Below are 22,145 nucleotides of genomic sequence, written 5' to 3' on the forward strand. Positions count from 1 at the left end.
ATATGGGTCACCTTAACTGGTGGAGCAGGTTTAATGAAAGATCAAATCCTGTCACCTCGCCACATGAAACTTTGTCTGTTGCTTCTTTAAATCTGCAAGTCTCCCCAGAAGTCACACAAATGCAGTCATCTTATTTATCAATTAATGGGCATTGATAAGTCTTAGTGGAGGGTGTAGCCCAGGGCAAGAGATTGGCTTCTGGGGGAGCACCACCAGCTAACCTTTTTTTTCCCTTATTAGTTGGAATGTGGCGGGACTTAAAGATAAAGTTATGGATGTTGACTAGGTTGCTTTTATTGATACATATGTCCTGGTAGCCATGCAGAAGACCTGGGCTATCTCCTCTATTGTTTGTAAGGGCTTCTCACTTTATTTGACTCCTGCGGTGGCTTTCTCGCATGGGAGGGCTCAGGGAAGCCTTGTCACTCAGGTTAAGATAAATCTCGGGTTCGAGATCTCAACTGTTGATACAGCTAGCCAATTATTTCAAGCTTTGCTCGCCAAAGATAAGCATAGTGCTTTTCGTGTTTATCTGTTCAATTTTAATAATAATGTTTTCTTGAGTTCTTATTGTAGTTTGTTTGAGGACTTTTTTGAGTTTATTATGGGTCTTGAACTTCAAAGAGCGGGCAATCTTTGCAGTCATGGCTTCTGCTATGTGAGGATTTTAATACTAAACAAGGGGATAGGCTAGGGGAGGTAGACCTGGTGGACGTTCTGGAGCATTTTTGGGTGCACCCATTAAGCCTATATACAGGGGAGGTGGTCGGGTGTCTGTTATAAATTTCAAATTTGCCTCCAGGCAATTGTTGCAGTAGTGTATTGGTGGGGAGGCAGCTGAAATCCAGAGGGGCAATCCCAGTGTCATCTCAATTGTTGGGGCCTTCCCCTTGTGTAAAGATAACCCACCATCAGTATGCATTCCAGGGATGGGCTAAGAGTGGTGTGGTTTCTTAAGGATCCTGAGGCCACACTGGGATCTGAACTCCAAAGTATTTGTCAGTCTTTATGGGCTGTCTAAGTACTGCTTCAGGGAACCTCTTGCTGGGGCAACTGCACTGACCTCCTGGTCAGTGTCTGCTGCCCTCCCCAGCTCCTCTGGCTGCTGCTGCTGCCTCTGCCTCTTGCCTGGGACAAACTGAGAGACTCCTGACTCTCAGTTCGAGGCCCTCCTCCACTCACAGGCTCGTCCCTGCGCCTTCTCCCTGTTGGGCTAGTGGCCACCACAAGTAAGTATTTTCCTTTTCTTTTCTTCTGTCACTCTTTTACTCTTGCATTTTCTGCCTTTTTCTTATCATTTGCCTTTTCTTTTCTTCTGTCTGTCATTTTTTCACTCTTGCATTTTTTACCTTTTTCTTCTACCATCCCTTGTTTATCCCTAGTGCTTTTTCCTTTCTCCCCTCTTCCTCTGCCCTCATGTCCCGTGAAGCACCTTTCCCGCCCTCCCCCCTTCCAGCTGACTGCTCCCCCTGCCCTCACCCCTTCTTAATGGCAGCCGCAGCGCTGTGAGAGGGCAACTGCACTGACCTCCTGGTCAGCGTCTGCTGCCCTCCCCAGCTCCATTGGCTGCTGCTGCCTCTGCCTCTTGCCTGAGATGAACTGAGAGTCTCCTGACTCTCAGTTCGAGGCCCTCCTCCACCCACAGGCTTGTCCCTGCACCTCATCCCTGGTTGTCTAGAGGCCATCACAAGTAAGTATTTCCCTTTTCTTTTCTTCTCTCTGTCACTCTTTCACTCTTGCATTTTCTGCCTTTTTCTTCTATCATTTGCCTTTTCTTTTCTTCTCTCTGTCATTCTTTCACTCTTTCATTTTCTACCTTTTTCTTCTATCACCCCTCATTTTTCCCTAGTGCTTTTTCCTTTCTCCCCTCTTCCTCTGCTCCACCCCCCGAAGTACATTTCCCACCCTCACGCCTCCCAGCTGACTGCTCTTCCCACCCCCTCCCCTTCTTAATGGTGGCAGCGTGCAGCAGGTGTGCTGCTGGTGCACCGAAGGCACGCCAAAGGCAAGCCCGTCTGCGCCCTTCTGCGCCTGGACCGCGCCCAGCGCCAGGAACCATGGATCTCTGTCAAACTACCCCCTGGACTGCCTCCGTTACAACTCCGAGACCCTCCTCCGCCTCAACTCTGGACGTTTCAACAACTGCTGCACCATCTCCCTCAAAGACACCCACGGACCTTTCACCTGCATGAACTGCAAATTCAACACCAACCTCAACAAACTGAAGATACTCTCCGCACACAAAGATAACAACAACCTCCACAGCTCCATCAACTGCCTCCTCTTGAATATCCGCTCCCTCCACAAACACACCACCGAACACTGGGACCTGATCGACACGACCCAACCGGACATCGCCTTCCTGACCGAGACCTGGACCAACCCGACTTCGGGTCCAGTCATCGCCATAGCCATTCCCGACGGTTACAGCATCCTATGGAGGGACCGACCCTCCCATCCAGGTAGAGGACTCACCATCGTACAGAAGTCCTCACTACGTGTGAAGGCCATCCAAGAAGATCACTGCACCACCATGGAAAACCTTCACTTCCTGGTCCACTCCAATCACAACTCCTCCATCCATGGCACCCTCGTGTGTACAGGCCACCCGGCCCCCAGCCAGCTTTCATAGACGACATCATAGACATAGCTACCCATAGCCCCTGCATCAGTCGACTACCTCCTCCCCGGCGACCTGAACTTCCACCTCGAGGACCGCACCGACCCAAACACTACTGCTCTACTCGACAACCTTGCCACCCTCAGCCTCAGACAGCTGGTCTCCGCACCCACACACATTGCAGGACACACACTGGACCCCGTCATCACCTCAAGCAACTGGATCACCGTCAAGACCATCTCCACCCCAGACTGGACCGACCACCGCTGCATACACTTCACAATCACCGCATCCAGCAGCCGCACCCGCACCTCCACGACCCCCCCACAGGAAATGGAATAAAATCACCAATGAGCAAATCATTTCATCACTCGCCAAATCCCTCCCTCCCCCTCTGACGAAGCCAGCATAGCAGCACGCAAATTCAATGCATGGATCACCGAATGCGCCGACACTCTAGCCCCTCTCCAGCTGACATTGGCCAAACGCGTACCTAAGAAGGCCAGCTGGTTCACCAAGAACTCCAAGAATCAAAGCGTACTCACAGACATTTAGAGAAAAAATTGAGGAACAGCTAATCCAGCTAACACCTCGCCTCATTCAGATCCGCAACTGCCGCTCACCGACGAAAAATCAATAACGCAAGGAAGGACACACTCTGGGAGCGCATCAACTCCTCCCCTGAAGGAGCTCTTCTCAGTCATCAATTAGTTCACAGATCCCCCCTCCGAAGCTACCAGCATCCCCCGTCACAGGATCTCTGCGACAAACTCGCCTCCTTTTTACACCACAAGATTCAGGACATCTATGACAGCTTTCCGTCACCTGGCATCTGCGACCGACCCGTCCCCCCAAAACCCACCCAGACCATCCACGACTGGTCCACGCTCACCACAGAGGAAACAGTCAACATCATGAACAGCACCCACTCCGGAGCCCCCTCGGACCCATGCCCGCACCACATATACATCAGAGCCAGTGCATCCATCGCCCCGAGCTTCGCAACACAATCAACTGCTCCATCAGCATGGGCACCTTCCCTGAGGACTGGAAACATGCCGAAATACGCCCTCTCTTGAAAAAACCTTCAGCCGGCCCATCAGAACTAAAGAATTTCCAGCCCATCTCGCTGCTACCATACCCCGCCAAAGTACTCCAGAAAGCAATCAATGCACAACTACGGAATTTCATTGAGGCCAACAACTCCCTGGACAGCTCCCAGTCGGGCTTGCACAACATGGAGACAGCACTCCTGGTAGCCACCAACGACATCCTATTACTCCTAGACCGTGGCCACACTGCAGCACTCATTCTCCTCGACCTCTCAGCAGCTTTTGACACGGTCTCCCACAGCACTCTGCGCACCAGACTCCACGACATAGGAATTCACAGAAGTGCTCTGGAATGGATCCATTCCTTCCTCTCCGGGAGGACGCAGGGGAGCAGACTCCCGCCCTACACCTCTAGACCCACAGGAGTCAACTGTCCAAGTATCCTCACTGAGTCCCACACTGTTTAACGTATACCTGGCCCCACTTGCTGCCATCGTCAGAAGCCACAGAATGAAAATCATGTCATATGCCGATAGCACACAACTCATCATTTCCCTCAGGGAAGACCCGGACACAGCCAAAAGGAACTTTCACGCAGGAATGGAAGCCGTCGCCACCTGGATGAGAAAAAGCTGCCTCAAGCTCAACTCTGACAAGACGGAGCTCATCATCTTCGGAAACGCCACCGCAGCTTGGGATGACTCATGGTGGCCGACATCCCTCACTGCCCCCCCTGCGCAGATCGAGCACGCCTGCAGCTTAGGAATCATCCTCAACTCCTCCCTTTCCATGATCTGCCAGGTACACTCTGTCACCTCCTCCTGCTGGCACACACACTGCAAATTCCAGAAGATCTTCAGATGGTTCACAGCTGACTGTCACAGGACAGTCACCCACGCCTTAGTAATGAGCAAACTCGACTACGGCGATGCCGTCTACGCCGGCACCTCAACTAGGAACATCACAAAACTTAAACTCATCCAGAACGCCGCCACCAGACTCATTTTGGACCTCCCTCGCCGAGAACACATCTCCTAACACCTGAGGACCCTCCACTGGCTACCGTTCGAGAAGCGAATCACCTTCAAGCTTCTCACCCACACGTACAAGGCCATATACAACGCAGGACCAGCCTACCTGAACCACTGCGTCACCTTCCACACCCCCGTTAGATCCCTCCACTCCACCCAGATGGCCCTGGCCACCGTCCCTTGCATCCGCAAAACCACCGTCAGAGGACAATCTTTTACCTACACTACAGCGAAGAGCTGGAACAACCTCTCCCTGCACCCCGACAAAGCCTGTTGCTCACCATCTTCAGGAAGAACCTCAAGACGTGGCTGTTCAGATGAGTCCCCTCCCCCCACCAACCAGTTTCTTTGAGACCCTAACGGGTGAGTAGCCGCGCTTTACAAATACTGATTGATTGTTTTCAGTTTTTATGTGAAACCATTAGGGGTCACCTGTCGAAACCAGCTATGCCTGTGTCTGAGCATCCCCGCTGGTTTGATGCCAGTTGCTCTGTGGCTAAGCAGCATCGGAGGAGGGCTCTTCCAGGACTCTCAAAGATGCAGGATCTGTTAGAGATGCTAGGCAAGTTTATATGTGTTCTCTCAAGGAGAGGAAGCACTCCCTGTTCATAAGGGACTGGAAGACTTTTAAGCTTGCGGTCACTCGTAATTGCAGCAAGGTGTTCTGGGACATAGTTAACTGCCTTCATCAGCGGAATACTCCCCTGAACCAACTCCTATTGGGTAACATCTCTGGTCAGGATTGGGTCAAGCATTCTACTGTGATGTATTACATGCCCGAATATATAGCATGCAGACGCAGGACAAAGGCACTTGAAGCGCACTCCCCGACTTTTCAGGCTTCTGAACAGGAAGTCGTGGATGCTCTTAATTCCAACTGTAAAGCACCAGGTCCAGACGGGATTCAGATGGACTTATTTAAATGTAGTCTTAACCTATGGGCTCTCCTCATGGTAAAAATATTCAGTAACTCCTTCTGCACCCTGATTCGAGAGTCTTGGACCCCCCCCAGCAGGGGACATAGGTTCCCCTGCTAGATATAGGCCTATCTCCCTTATTGACAGCTCTGTGAAGATCCTGGGGAGGGTGTGTTTTACTCCTCTTAAGGAGTGGGCCAATGACGACAACATTCTGTCCCCCTATCAGTACAGCTTTTGTCCTGGGATAGCCACAGTGGGCAGTGCTTGAATTTACATCGGATAGTGAGTAAGTACACTATTGCGAGGCGCTGTTCACTTTACCTGGCATTTATGGACCTGTCATCAGCCTTTGATCGGGTGAACTGCTGAATTGGCTGATGCTGCTTAATCTTTGGTCAACGTCTCCCTTGTCAATTTTTTGACTCCTTGCATGAAAACTTGAGTGTTAGAGTGAGGTATGGTCAAGCAGGATGACTTTCTGATGTTTTTCCCTTAGCTAGTGGAGTGCACCATGGATGTGTTTTGGCACCCCTGCTATTTATTATTTACATCAATTACCTCTCAACCCAGCTGTCTGCTTCTACCAAGGAAGTCCCTAGGATTGAAAATTCTCCTGTTCCTGCATTATTATGTGCCAATGACTTGGTATTGATGGTCAGGACACCCCGTGATTTGCGCGCCCTGGTTGACTCATTTGTTACATTTATTGGCAGCCCTGATCTGAAAACCAGCTTTGGGAAATCCCATATAATGGCTTGTGGGCTGGGGCGTGAGTGTCTGTCTTCCATGGAGACACAAGAGCAGCGCTTAGGCTCGGTGCACAATTTTGGCATTTGGGTATTATGTTTGATACAAATAATCCCTGGCAACCACAGGTGAATACCACATGAGTGAAACTAGAGAAGGTGGAAGGTTCACTACTTAACCTTTCCCAGAAGGGTGGCAGAAGCACCATCTTCCCATATTTAAAGGTTTATACCATGCAATGTGTCCCACTGCCAACTATGGGACTCGGGTATGGGACTTTCATAATTTCTCTGTCATACAGTTAGAGGAAAATAGGATTTATAGGCGAATATTGAATCTATCACCTTCCAGCTCCAAATTTATTTGGACTATGTCTCTGCCATTATTAAGCTGGCCCCTCTAATGTTGTGGGTAAGTGTTTGGACTATTAACAATGCTGTTATTAATAAGGAGGCTATACACAATTGTCTTAATCGGGACAAAGGCATGTCCATTCCGTGTCCAAGCTATATTACAAAGTCGTTACATTTGGAGCTTACACGTTGGGAGAGGTGGCTCCTTTTCCTCTTCAGGTCAGGCACAGTGTTGCACCTCCTTTGCTTTCCTGAAGGGAATAAAGTGTGTGACTCCAAGCTGCCCTCTAGTCCTTGCTATGGGATGGCAGTACAGTTGCTGCTGCATTTTGTTTTATTCTGTAAAATTTATGGACAATTATTTTCCTTCTATCTGAAGCACATTGTGAAACTGCTAGCTTTAAAAAAAAAAAAGTGTAGGGAGGCCCAATTGTATTTACAGCCGCTAGGTAATAAGCAGTTTTTTTTAGTGTATGTTCTTTTTTACAATCGTCAGTCTGCAGCAGGAAATCCATGGAGGAGTAGCTGATCTTAAGTGTATTATGTAGTGTGTTTTGTAATGGCTGTTATTGACAATACCTGGCAGTTGTACTGTGATTCTATTTTAGTTAGACTGTATATAATATGATGACTTGCCTAGTCTCTTTTAACTTTAATTATGCATTCTAATTTTATGCATTGTTGTATTGTTTTCATTCTGTACTTTTATGGTCTATTTTTAAAGATCAATTAAAGATTTATTGAATTGAATTGAGAGGAGAGATATAAAAAGATGACAATAGAACGCTCTTGTATTTTAAAAAAACGACAAAATAAAAATAAAATAAATACGTGAATGAAATGAAGGAAGGTGAGAGAGATGTTGTTGCATTTGGATATATAATAAATACTATGAATCTAATGCTCCAAAGATAAGAATATGCGTTTTACTGTCCAAGTGACCCATCATTCTATAAAAACAAATCGTAAAGTACTAAACCACACACACTCCCACACACAACGTACACACAGACACGCAGATTGCCACGAACAGACAACACACATACACACACCTCTCCCTGCTCTTTTACAGAATAACTCACCTGTAATTAAACATTTAGGGCCATATATATCAAAGGATTTTGCTTTTGCAAACTGTGCAAATTGGTAAATTCTACCGTTTGCGAATGCAAAATCGCCTTTCACGATGTATGAAAGGCATTCGCAGTGCATTTCTAAGGAATCACTAAAATAGCGAGTGTAACAGTGAACAATGCTGCATAACGTATATGTGATGTCACAGATAACAAAAACTCATACTGCACTCCTGTCATTGTAGGAGACACTGCATATGTAGTGCAGTCCTAAATCTTGACACCGTACCTCAATCCTGCCAGGCCAAGTGAATGGAGATACACTGTGGCACACAGAAAGACACGAAGTGTGATTTAAAGGACCTTCAGCCTGCTAAAGAGCCATTTCCGATGCCCGCATAAGAGTGGGGGCGCACTGCAATACAGTCCGGTGACCACCTGCAAGATCGTGGCCACATGTGCAATGTTGCACAACATCGCAACCGCCAGAGGCATGCCAGTCGAACCCACAGAGCCGGACTCCGATGAGAATGACGACCCCTTGCCATCCCTTCACCCAGCAGACATAACCAGAGCAGCAGAGGGCAGGCAAAGACGTGCTGAGATTAAGCGCAACTATAACGCACTGCTGTGTCTCTGAAGCCATGTTTGTAAGTGAGACTCTACCTTCACTGCCCCTCAGATGCTCAATGCACCATTGTCAAGGCCCTGTGCAGGACAGCCCTGTGCATGTCCCCAGGATGGATACAGCCGCACACACTGTGGTGCAGACACAAAATGCTTTTGTGCCATACACATCAGTCTGAAACAGAGAATTGGCACGGTCTGTGTGTGCTTTATATCTATTCACTGTTCTGGTACACACAGGAAAATGCTCACACTTTGAAGTCAGCTGAAAGCAAAGTAAACACTAAGCTCTCTGGAAGACACAACTTGAAATTTGCTCTGTCTTTGAATGCACAGCAAATGTGACAAGATAAGAACATGATTTACCATCCTGTTTACAGAAGGGGAGCTCTCGGAAGGATACTGGTAAATAAGGTTTTGGCATGGGGAGGGAAGAAGAGAACCTGCAGAGCCTAAGCCAGCAATTCAGAAGCAAGAAACCATGAGTTACAAACCACAAAGCCAATGGCAAGCAACGGGCAGAACGCATTCCCATGTCAACTTTCTGAAACTCCCCAAGATGTCCTTCCCATATCAGACATCTGGTAGACTGTGACCTAAAAATATATAGAAGTTGACAGGTCTGAGTCCAAAAAAGGTGAAGGGGTACCACTGAATTGTCATATTGATTAAAAGAATAGTCAGGATCTCATGTCGACCAACTTCAACTGTAGTGAGCATGACATTTCCTTCTTTGCACCGTCAGTCCTACTAGTCTATTATGTCAACTATATATGATTTCAATTAAAGAAAGATGAATTAAAAAGGTGAAAAGACCATATTTCACAGACCTCATGCTGATGGTAATACATCGACTTCAAGTACATGCTAAATTCCAGGCACCATTTGTGGACGTATTTTTGGAGAGTTTTGGAAAATCTGACATTTATTTCTGACCTTTGAAAATATTGAGCCTAAGCTTAATTTATTTGTTTTTAATTCTCTTTATTGCTTTCAACAAAGATATGACATCCCTCTTAAAACACCCCCCTCCAACCATGTAAGCTCACAGTGAGCATTATACATTTAACGTTAGGCCACTGGAGTCGCAAGTACCATCATCTAGCTTCATAATCATTAAGACGTGGGCTCAGCTGATCAAGGATTCTCCTGAAAGCATTCTGTTCAACAGCACGTTGTGGGGCTCTTTCCTCAGTAGGATCCTCTATTACCCTTTGCATAACAATGTTCACCATGTTCCATTCTATATGGTCCCCTGGCCAGTATTCCTATGACCACCATCCACATTCTGCCTGCAGCCAGCAGGTGAGTTCCCTCACCCATCCCCTCTTAGTGGGCAGTCTACTCGTTATCCACTTCAATGCAATACATTTCTTGCCCACAGCGAGTTCCAGCTCTGTTACTTTGTTTATGACTTTAGTGTGTTTAGGGCGAGGCACAAATTCCAGTAAGCATAATTGCACCGTCGGCTGCAGTGTCATTTCGGTTAGATCCTTCAGTGTGGCAACCACCTGACTCCAAAAGTCCTGTGCTCCCCGACAAGCCCACCACATATACGTGCCCGCGGCTGATCTACATTTCGGACTAGTCTCTGGTTTGGACAGGACTATTTTGTGAAGCCACTGTGCCATTATGTAGTCTCTGCACGCATTTATAGTGGATCAGTTTCAGCTTCACAATACGCGTGACCTGCCTGCAGTTGCTGAGAATGTTCTCCCATTAGTGTTTCCCAAATGCCTCCCCTGTGTCCCTTTCCCATTGTGCTTTAAGAGTTGACATGCAGTCAGTTGTGCCTTCCGCAATGCGGTCACCAATCCAGAGCTCGCCAGGAAGCATGTGCTGGCCACTTCTCACCTGTCACAGAAGGCCACGTACCCAATCATTTTACCATCCTCATACAGATCTTCTAGGCACTGTGGGGCAGCACCCCCACCTATGTTTCTTAAAAATTAAGCCATTTCAGGCAGATCCACGCGTTCCAGGGCACCAGTTTCTGCATATATATATATATATATATATATATATATATATATATATATATATATATATAGCTACCCCGCTCTTCCTTGAATGCTTGCCCCAAACATCTATGATCATCCGGATCTGCAGCAGTAGGGCTCTCCTTTTCTTAACCAATTGAAGTTCCAGCAGCTATAAGGGATGTGTGAGGCGTCTGGGTATTTGCACTACCGAGTCCACACTTCCCTCTTGAACTTTGGGACTTCACTCTGAGCTGGGCTGCCCAGTAGTATACTCTAAAATTTGGTGCCCGCAGGTCCCCACCATCGTACAGGAGTTTCACAACATCCAGGCTAATCCTAGCCCTCCCGGATCCCCATACAGTACAATAGTCAAAGCAAAACTTCTAGACTGTGAAAGATTGCCTCAGGTATGCGCATTGGCATATGGTGCAAAGTATATAGGTCCATATTTATACTTTTTGACTCAAAACTGCGCTAACGCAGTTTTGCGCCAAAAAGATTAGCGCCGGCTAACGCCATTCTGAAGCGCCATGCGGGCGCCGTATTTATTCAATGACGTTAGCCGGCGTTAGCCGCCGGCGCTGTCTGGTGTGCGTTGAAAAAAACGACGTACACCAGGCAGTGCCGGCATAGGGGGAAAATGGCGTATGGGCGTCCACAAATGGTGCAAGTCAGGCTGAGGCAAAAAAATCGCCACAACCCGATTTGCGCCATTTTTTTACGACGCCCATCCCCCATTGAAATGACTCCTGTCTTAGCAAAGATAGGAGTCATGCCCCCTTGCCCAATGGCCATGCCCAGGGGACTTATGTCCCCTGGGCATGGCCATTGGGCATAGTGGCATGTAGGGGGGCACAAATCAGGCCCCCCTATGCCACAAAAAAAAAAAAAAAATACTTACCTGGACTTACCTTAATGTCCCTGGGGTGGGTCCCTCCATCCTTGGGTGTCCTCCTGGGGTGGGCAAGGGTGGCAGGGGGTGTCCCTGGGGGCAGCTGAGGGCACCTCTGGGCTCATTCTGAGCCCACAGGTCCCTTAACGCCTGCCCTGACCCAGGCGCTAAAATCCGGCGCAAATGCGGGTTTTTTAGACCCGCCCACTCCCGGGTGTCATTTTTGCCCGGGAGTATAAATACGACGCATATGCATCGCAGTCATTTTTTAAGACGGGAACGCCTACCTTGCATATCATTAACGCAAGGAAGGTGTTCACGCAAAAAAATGACGCTAACTCCATGAACTTTGGCGCTAGACGCGTCTAACGCCAAAGTATAAATATGGAGTTAGTTTTGCGTCGAATTTGCGTCGAAAAAAACGACGCAAATTCGGCGCAAACGGAGTATAAATATGCCCCTTAGTACCCTGGGTAGAGTTATCATTTTACTGATCTTTATTTGCCCCATTAGGGACATTAGGACCCTCAGCCTCTTTGGACACTATGCTACAGGATAGTCAGGAGTGCTCCCATGTTTGAGTCATACACTTCTGCAATGGTGGAACTCATGTATATACCAGGGTTGTCTAAAGTCTTATATTAGGGAGGTCCTCTTCTAGCATATGATCAGCAGTGTCAGAGTACAGAACTGACTTCTCTGCATTTAGCCGGAAACTCAAGTGGACCCCACCTCTCGTATTGTGTTCTCCACCTGCCCGCTGGGTTCCTGATTGTCAATAGTATGTCGCTGGTGTACAAGGATATGATCTCACAGCTGCCTCCCACTAGTAAACCATTGTCTCCATGCCTAGCGTGTTACACCATGCCGGTGGTTAACCGGGACAGGGGGCAACCCTGTTTCATTCCTCATTCCACTGCCCAACTATCTGATACCCTATGACCCACCTTAACTCTAGCTTTATTTCCTATGTATAAGAGTCCCACCTATTTCAGGTAGTCCACCCCCAGATCAAAGCGCCTTCATGCACTTTACATTAAAAACGAATCCACTGTATCAAATGCCTTGTGAACATCCAGACTGGCAAGGGCACACTGCTCGTCCCCCCCATGTGGCCTTTTCCAAGATGAGGAATGCCTTACATACTTTAGTGGATATTGTAGACCTCCCACAACCCCAGCCTGATGAGGGTGTTTAATCAATTATACTGTCTTTGCTAATCGGTGGGCTAAGATCTTCCACAGGATCTTTGCATCCACATTAATAATAGACAATGGTCTATATGACTCACAGTCCTTGAGATCCCTTCCCAGGTTAGGCAAAACCACTATGCATGTCTCCCATAGCGAGGCTGACAGGATTCCCATCTCCATTGCTTCTTTGTACATCGCCAGCAAGGGTGCATCAGAAGGTCTACATAAGTCTAGTAAGACTCTACAGGTAGTCTGTCTTGTCCGGGTGCCTTCTCCATACTCATATTCTTAATCGCCCATTTATTATCAGCTTAATCCAGTGAGGCATTTAAGAGTAATTCCCTTCTCCCTATTAATGAGCTAAGCCCGAGGTGACCTACTTTGTGCCCCTGCTCATGTATCAGCTCAGTGTATGTTCTGTAATTGTGTTTTCCAAGTGTGTCCCTAGCTTCAGTGAGCTCCTTATTGAGATGCTGGCACGTTTCCCATATCTAAGCTTTGTGTGGGGACTGTCTGTTTATCTCCGTTATGTGGTTCTCCAATTTAGTAATCATAGTCCCCAGAGATTTCCACACTACATAGGTCGCACTCATGTACTTGACCTGCATGGTCATTTTGAAGACTTCCCAAACTAGGCCAGCCATGGCAACCTACCCTGTATTAACAGTGAAATATTCCCTGATTGCATCCCAGATATCTCTAAACAACTGACCAAGCAGCACTCGGGTCTGGAAATGCCACTGCAGGAGTGGTGGCATATAGGCATGCCCCAGCAGTACACTGCCTCAGGGCATGATCCGATGAGGTGCGGTCCCAAAATCTGCAACCTGTTCTGGGTGTACAAATGCATAGTCTATTCTGGAGAATGTCGAATGAGGTGGTGAATAGAAAGAGTACACCCTTGTCTAGCTGTTTGGCCCTGCAGTGCTCCACCAAGTTCAGTGTGTCCAAGACTTCCATCAGTGCCCGGGAAGACCTACCCAGTGGCCTGGTGGTGGCCCTTGAGCTGTCCATTGTGACCACTACATAATGCTTATCAGCATTTCTGAATGTTGTATCTATTTTGAGGGGGACACTAGCATCAACCCAAATCAGAACCCATGTGTAGTCGATGTGACACCAGCATACCATAGTATGCCCCCCACATGGCTCTGAGTTTCTCATGCTTCTAAGAGAGCAAGTATGTTTCCCAGAACATCACGATGTGTGCCTGCTGTTTTCTGGAGTAAGACCATGTCCTATGATGCTTGATAGGGTTTTAGATACCCTTGACGTTCCAAGCTAATGTTATCACCCCCATCCATGCGTTTCAGACCACCACTGCGTTCCAGGGCCTAGCATGTGTTGCTGGCCCCTAGGTGCGCTGAACATGTAACCTCCTCCTCAAAGTAACCACTGTACCACAACCACACCTCCCACCCATGTGGCCAACCCAAACCTAGCCTCTACAATTGACACAGTCAGTGTTGTCCCTTCCCCAACATGATACACTTGTTAGTGTCCATCCTAGTGTTCAGTTTCAGTGGCTCCCACTGGGAGGCACCCCAAAGATCTCTACAACTAACACTTATATTCAGTGTAAAAAAGATAAATGAACACAGTCAGTAAGAAATACCTTTCTTACAAAAGTCGACATTGGAAGTACTCACAGTCCTTCTGGTAATCACCCCTCCTCGCGATACCATATCATATCATCAGTTCCACCTACCTCAAAGAGTCATTAAGTTCAAACAAATATTCACGTGCCCCCATCGTGCATTCTGTCCAGTTGCTTTCCACAAACTGCATAGCATCCTCCGTATGATCAAATAAGTGTCTCTTCCTCTACATGTCTATCCTGAGGTGCGCTGGTGGCAACAACACATGGGTTAGACCACAATCCCTGAGTTTTTTCTTCACTTTCACAAATGTTTTCCTCTTCCTTTGGGTTGCAGTACCATAGTCCTTGGAGGGTAGAAGGAGAATTTATTGCCATTGTACTCTACAGTATCTTGCTGGTAGGGTGCTGTCAGAATTCTCAGCTTGTCTTTGCACCTGAACATTCTGGCCATAATCATCCTCAGTGGTGCCTCCGGCAGTGGTCTCTTACCAGGTGTCCTGTATGCTCTGTCCACTCGCATACCCTCCGATCCCTCCATGTGCGGTAGGACGGAGGGAAACCAGTGCTAAAACAAGGACAAGGTCTCAGTTCCTTCGGGCAAACCCATTATGTGCACAATATTTTGCTTTGACCTGTCTTCCAGGTCTGCCAATTTATTTTCCTGTCACTGCAAGCGCCTCTCCTGGTCCTCTAGTTAATGAAAATGGGACCTCACAACTACCACCTTGTCATCTGCTCTGGTGCCCATTCATATGATCCCTCATTTCATCCATGTCTTGGTACAGTAGAACCACTGTGGTCGCCACCCCATCTCTTTTTTTCTGTGATCGCTCTTTTGGCCCCCAAAATAAGTTGCTTTAGTTCTAGGTTGGAGGGCGGCTCCGTGCACCTGGCCTGGGACCCATCAGTGTGTACCATGCTCTGTGCCATCTTTTTGATCCCTTCTTCAATCATGTGCCATTATTTTAAGGTAGCCCTCAGCCTACTCTGTAGCTTGGACGGCATCTGGGGGCACTATGCTCACTCCCTGGGCCTCAGTGTGTGCTCTACGCATCCTCTCAAACTGTGACTGAACTCAAAATCCTGAACTTCCAATATCTCGATATGACCAGCGTTATATTAGTGCAGGAAGGGGGGATTCCCTCTCTGCAGTCTCACTTTCCACTCTGCGCTCTCATGTGCTTAATGGCTTTCAATGTTCCTTAAGGGACCTCACTCCTAATCTCTGTGAGCTGATGTGCCCCCACCGCACTCCCTGTACGAGCTGTTGGTGCACAGTGCAGGGCCACCTCACTTGCTCCGTCACCCATCAATGGGGGCTCACCTCAGTAATAGGGGAGTGTCTCAACTGTGCCACAGTGGTGAGCCTAAGTCTATGGGCCCACTGTGGTTCCTCACAAGGTTCAATGGGTGCAGAATCAAGCTGCCCGGCATGTGCGAGTCACTGCCCCAATGCCATGGCCTCCTCCAGTATTGCTGGGTAAAGTAGGGATCATTGCCCTCAGGCCCTATTGGGCCGCACTGCCCTCCTGTCCTCCTGTGGTGATTGCCACAACTCAGCTGTCTTTGCAGCAGATGTGGCACTCGACTGCTGCTCCTTGTGGGATGGCCTCCGATGGACTCCAGGGGGGAAACCACCTGTGTTTTAACTCACAACCTTGCAACCATTCACACCGTGCCCCACCGCAGCACGGCTTGGAGCAGCCCAATTTTCCTCACCACTCTCGCCGTTGGGGGCACCCCCTCCACGAGCTCTCCAGTGCCACATCCAAGATGAATGACCGAGGCGGGGCCTAGGCACTGTGGGCTGTCGTAGCAATGAGAAGATGCGTCTGCTCAGGCGGCCATCTTGGATCTTTCTCGCTGAACTTGATTTTTATAATGTCTGCCAAACAGCTGAGCAAGAGGCTGCATCCACTTTTTATAAATTTCAGTTCGAAAATTTCTGATGAAAAAGAAGCTAAAATGACAGAGTTTGAACTACAATGAGGTTAAGTGGATGCTATCACTGAAATACCCTTATACAAAACACATTTGCAGTCCATATGATAGCTCATCAGAGAGGAAGAGGGAGAAGGAGACTTGACAATAGTTTCAAAGTTACAAATCTAGACTTTATTCTCAGTAATAAATGCTTGTTACACAAGTGTATTTACAAAAATATACATTACAAAACAAAATATTGAAATCCATTTTAGCAAATTGTTTATCATATGCATGTTAGGGTAACTGGAACATTTTACAAAAATATTTCTGTTTTGTAAGAAATATCCAACATAAAAGCAATGTCACATATGTGTTGCCTAGTACCTGAGATATGATACACAGAAAGTGAGGTCTAACCAACTTCATTGACAGCCTGGTATCTTTTGATTTACAATTTTACTCTGTATCAAAAAAGTAGGAGCAACTCATCCACTGTCTAATGAAGAACAGAACCTAAAACGCCCATGTAAGGAACTCAGTTCCATTCTCATGACACTAAGTCAAGAGTAGTGGGTGGGAATGGAACCAATGCCCATCAAGGCCCAGTTCTAACCTTAGGCCTTCATTTAGTAATGAACACTATAAGCTCTTAGGGATCTGAAATAAGGTATGCACACACAACATATAGTTAACCTGACTTATAGATCTGAGGGTTATTGGATCATGGAATAAGCAGGCGTGTTTTAATGCCATATTGGTTCAGAAGGGATCCATAACAATAATTATTGATATTTTCGTCCCGAACACCTAGGAGCAGGAGGGATTACACAAGCAGTATAATACTGGAAGAATTACTTTACGTACCCATTGTTTGTAGCACAGATATCATGCTGAAAGCTCTTTCAGCCATCACAAACATATGTTAAAAACCAAGACTACTAATCATATGGATAAGGAAGTTTAGGAAGACATAAAAAGCCCTCTGCCTCTAATGCATTCCCATGGTAGATGCAATCAAACAAGGCTGGTACTCAATATTGTTCTGTGGATTATGCACAATTTGAGCTTGTTTGTCAGCGGTGTCACCGCCTGGGCCACAGTGCACCACTCAATTGGCACACTGGCTTTCATAGTCTCATGGAGGCCATGGACCTAAAAAGCTCTGGAAGTGTGTATCTTTCAAGAACAGCTTCGATTGTCCCTGAATAGATAATAGTGAGTGTACAGAAGGTCCTGTTAAATCTCGTAAGTAAAAGCTGACCATGTTGAGGAACTGAAACCTTGCCTTCACAGGTTTCAAAATCTTTACAGTCTTATTTGGCTGATCTGTATAGGACTAGGGGCAAAGCTTCAGGAGGTGTATTTGGGGCGTTACAACCCCTTAATAAATGTATTTTGTGATAAATAGTTGGGTACAGGAGCTTTTAGTCGGGTATAGTGAGGTGTCTGTCAGATTTCACCTGTTTTTTTTTGCATGCACACTGACAAAAACACACATGCACCCTCTTTCATCTCTATTTTGATAGCCCTAAAATGTTGATTATTTTACAAAATATTGTGTTTCTCTCTCTCTTAGTACTCCTACCAATCCACATACCTCTCCCTTTCCGCTGCCTCTTCAGCCCCTCTCTTGCGCCCTGCTTCTCCTACAATGTATTTTATCTCTATATGCCAGCCTGATTGTTGGGAAATCTGAAGCTCACCCCCCCACAATCTTACTGACCAAGCTACGCCCATGGATAGGACTGACTCCACATTCAGCACTAATTATGGCAATGGAGGTAAGTACACAGGAGCTGACAGGTGCTCCAGTCACGATGCAAGCCTTACGTGTAGGGAAAAACGTGCAAGGCTTGGGACAGAAGTGTGAGAGAAAGTAGGTGGCAGAGAGAGTAGGCAGGCATGGGGCTCGGCCCTAAAGCAGCACGTAGCACAGAGAAAGAGCAGCTGGTAGGGGAGGCTTGGAGATGTGAATTATGGGTGTGAAGAGGAAGAGGACAATTATATGGCAGTAGGCACGCAGAAGGGCAGGCAGATGTGAGGAGTAGGCAGGAAGTGTATTGGGACACAAAGATGGAGGGAAGCCTACAGAGATGTGGGGCCCGGGTGCGAGAATGCAAAGAAAGAAATGTGCCCGTAAAGGCGGAAGTTAAATGGGAGGAAGTGAATAGATACAACAATAAGGTGGGAAGAGAGACAGAGCAGGGGAAGGTGAGGAGCAGCCCTGATAGTGGAATAAGTGGAATGGCATTGTGATGGTGAAAAGTGAAAGAAAAGTATCAACAAGAAGTGACAGAAGCAGAGTCAGGAGTGGATAGAGAGGAAAAGGGAGCCCAGTCTCTTACTTGATGTAACTCCATGCTACAAAATGTATGACATTACAAAAGAGACACTCATATTGCAGAAATGAAAGACAGTTTAGGATTTGGGGCTTCCAGATTAGAACTCAGCACTGAGAGCAGAATGGTCATGTCCCTCTCCATGAATACATCTGTAGCCTAATATTCCTGTTTATCAGTGGTGTAACAAAACTTGAGGCCCCTCCCCTGCAAAGTATGTGGAGCCCCCCCACCCAAAGGCCCAGTCTGGAGCTCTCAGGCCAGAGGCTGCACCCAGTCAGTGTACTGTGCTGAGAGGTCCTACCACGGAGGCTGCAAGGGCTAATGTTGCGCCACTCGTGTTTGTTTTGCAAGGCGGGCCATGGTATAACCCTAAGCTTCTATCTGTTTTCTGGTAAATTTTCCAGGTGAACCCTGTGGGAGCCATACGAATCATGCCTCAAATGTCTGGCTATTCACACATCGTTCAGCAGTAAAAGGTTAATGGTTAAACGTATTGCAATTCTAGTAACTTCAGATTTTTGAGTGTCTAATCTGGATCACGGTTACTACAATAACGTACACACATACATGTACGTATTTATACATTACTAAATATGTACAAATCTCTAACCCTGAACATTGCTCCTAATGTAGTGCAAAAGTCCTCCGTATGCACCAACAATTCAATGTGTTTCGCCTGTGATGTACTCAACGTCTTCCAGACCACAATCTCCTGGTCCTCTCAATGCAGGTCCATTGGGGTCTGGTTTGGGGTAGATCAGACACACAAAAGAGACTCTTCTCAGGCCCACCTCTTGCTGCATGGGATTGTCACGGCTGTGTCTTCAGAGCATTAACAAGGCTGTATGATCCTTTCGACTTGGCTTGCTTTGAAAGGTGCACAGCTGCTATGATGGCCAAAACTGACATCACTGCAACACAGGAAAGGACAGCAATCCCCACGTAGACGTCTGTCAGTGATTCTTGTTCTGAAAAATATATAAAAATTAGAAAGCACTGACAACTCTTACTGTATACTGCGCAGCCTACCTTTGAATCCACTTGTTCGCCAAGTAGATACAATTCTCGGTTTTATTCTATTCTTTTAATTTTTTGCCAATTACATAGTGAACTCTCCCTGAGGTGGTCCGATTATTTTACATAAAACACACATTTCTTAGCGCAGAGCACAGATGGGAACCAGCTGCAGCAGTTTATATTCCTAAAGTGCAAACTATGGGGTAAACTCTATGCTGGCGTGGCACAAACCATTTCTGCAAAGGGAACATCCACAAAGTAATAGAACATACCACCTACCCCTCACTCCCCAGAAAGGCAATATTGTTTTCCCGCTACTTTCTTCTAAGGTACACGTTGTTAATGCCCCTCCCTCGCGCCAGTGCCGGATTAAACCCTGTGGAGGCCACTTGGCAGTCGAAATTTCGGGTCACCCCTCTCAAATTATCTCCTAATATGTTTTTAATTTTACCCATCAACAATTTTAATAAACCAATTTTATTACACAAAACTAAACATTATAGGTGGTAGTTTGCACTGAATCTTTTTACAAACTGACAGCTGATAGAAGATGAGTTTTAAGAGACAAATTTATGTGAATCTAATGTCTATGGTTTATGTACTTTAAGTTGTTAATGGTACATTACATTAATAGAGTATTTTCTCTATGGAGTATTTAATGAAAAGTTTTCGTTTCTTTGAGGAGATTCATTTTTTTATATCTTTTGGAAACTACTTAAGAAAGCTTTATTGTAATCAATATTATTTTGATCCATTGTCGTGGGCCCCTAAAAGGAGTGGGGCCCAATAAGCCGGTGCCTACTTTGCCTATTTGGTAATCTGGCACTGCCTCGCACAGACAGAGCGTCTCTCCTCCAAACGCCCCATCTAAACTCACCCTCATCACAGGTAGACGTATGCACCAAGCTATCCCTCAACAGCACATGCCATTATTCATCAGAACCTCAGTTATTAAAGAGAACAACCAAAACGTAGACCCACCCACTTCTACCTCTAATTTTCTTGAAGTTCTCACCCATTAAGGATGGAGGATTTTACTTTGTGTGGTGAGCTTGCCCTTGAACATGAAAATTGGTTCCAAGGGCAACTCTGTTGATGCATACGGCATGGAGGCATGTCTAGAGATGGGAGCCAGCATCCTGCTGACTGTATACCACAGCATCCTTTAGATTTTAAAGGAGCATCACCTCTTCACGTTATTCAGTGAAGTTAAACAGGAAGTTAACACGGGTCACCAGGGCCGGAGACAACGCTGGGCAAATGTGATACTCACTTGATAGAAGTATTTTAACCTCCTGAGTCTCATTCCCAGGTGCGTTGTAAATATCAGCGGTGTCGAAGCCCAAGTCATCACCGCCCAGACCAAAAGATGCAATGGTGGAGTTCCTGGAAATAACCAGAGCTTCATCTTCTGACCACACAATCGTTGAAGAGGCCACTGTCATGCTTTTTTCTGTTGGGTCTTTTTCAGCTGGGGGTAATCTTACTGTGGTACTTGGGTAGGTAGCTGTGAACAGGACAATTTGAGAAATAAGCAGATTACCACAATCACAGTGGTGCAGCAAAACATCACAATGGTGCATGAAAATAGTTTACTATGGTGGTATTTAAATGATTCCTCTAATTGGCAATCTGTGGCCAAGTAAAATACAGCTTTAAATACTTTGGTTGCAATTCACAAAACAAATCTGTGAGCACAATATTTCAGAAGCATAATATTGTGACCCCGCAGCTTCATAAATCTATGCATGGCAGTATACAACTGTGGTGGCTTATGATGTTCAGCCGACGTTTACATGGACCCACTGGGGCACCAACTAACATCATGAGTGTGGCAACATTGCAAGCTGGACGTCCCATATATTGCATCTTTCACATAGCCAAATAGATGTGCAGGCTTCATTGCATTAGCCACATATGTCACCCCAATATGTCAAAAAAAGACAACACGTCTCTTCACAATATTCACATTTTCTGCACCTTATATTACTTCACTGTCTCTAATGTTGTCCGTAGCCTTCAATTTATGCTCAACAACATGCATGCTTCCGCCTTGCATTTAATGTGCCCAGCTGCAGCTACTATTGTGGTGCCATATGAACAGGCCATACAAAGTACCTGCAGGTGTACAAGGTCTTGTATGGTTCTGCTTTCACTTCCATGCAATTCTCAATTCTTTCCATTCTTAGTCACCACCACAACTTGCCTGTTCCCCGACTCTTTGTGGCATTCATTTTGAGGTCACCAGAGTGAAATGCCTCAACTATCCAAACAAGAGTCACTCATTGTTCCATTTCAAAGATGCACTGTTGTTTCATCCCCTTATATTGAAAACCACCAATACTGCGTGCCTCATCAGTGTGTAAGTCAGTTCAATATTTCATATCAAGAAGTTAGAAGTGGGCAGTTACGGGACATGCTAAACATAATGGTGAATGTTCTATGTTCCCATTGCCGAGAACGCCCACTCAACTACGGTGAAGGAGAATATATTGATCCACTGGTGGAATGGTCAGGGCTGCTCTGCCATTGGAAGAAACCACAGTGCATTCCTTGGCATGACAGAAATAGCATCAGAATCACCACCCAACAGAAGGCATCTGTGCCTATGCAACTTTTTCTGACAGAACTTGCTGTTTCCCATTAACAGTGATATCATGTTGAATCCTTACTGAAACACTTGCAAATGACTAGCATACGTTGCCACCACCCCAGCCCATGTAGGACCATTGGGTTACTTTTTATGAAGATGTTTCACAATCCTGGATGA

General features: G+C 46.5%; 1 protein-coding gene across 1 annotated transcript in view; it reads right to left on the minus strand.

The window, feature by feature from the left end:
- Nucleotides 1–16,278: 16,278 nt before the first annotated feature.
- Nucleotides 16,279–22,145, minus strand: part of VCAM1 (vascular cell adhesion molecule 1) — a 67,979-nt gene continuing 62,112 nt past the window's right edge. Inside the window, exons 6-7 of the mRNA XM_069232176.1 lie at nt 20,649–20,882; nt 16,279–19,326 (exon numbers count right to left, since the gene is read on the minus strand). Of these exons, the coding sequence (XP_069088277.1) occupies nt 19,169–19,326; nt 20,649–20,882 (392 nt within the window). The 3' untranslated portion in view covers nt 16,279–19,168. The remainder of the gene's footprint in view (nt 19,327–20,648; nt 20,883–22,145) is intronic.

This window comes from Pleurodeles waltl, chromosome 4_2, assembly GCF_031143425.1.
Source record: "Pleurodeles waltl isolate 20211129_DDA chromosome 4_2, aPleWal1.hap1.20221129, whole genome shotgun sequence".
NCBI classification, from domain to species: Eukaryota; Metazoa; Chordata; class Amphibia; order Caudata; family Salamandridae; genus Pleurodeles; species Pleurodeles waltl.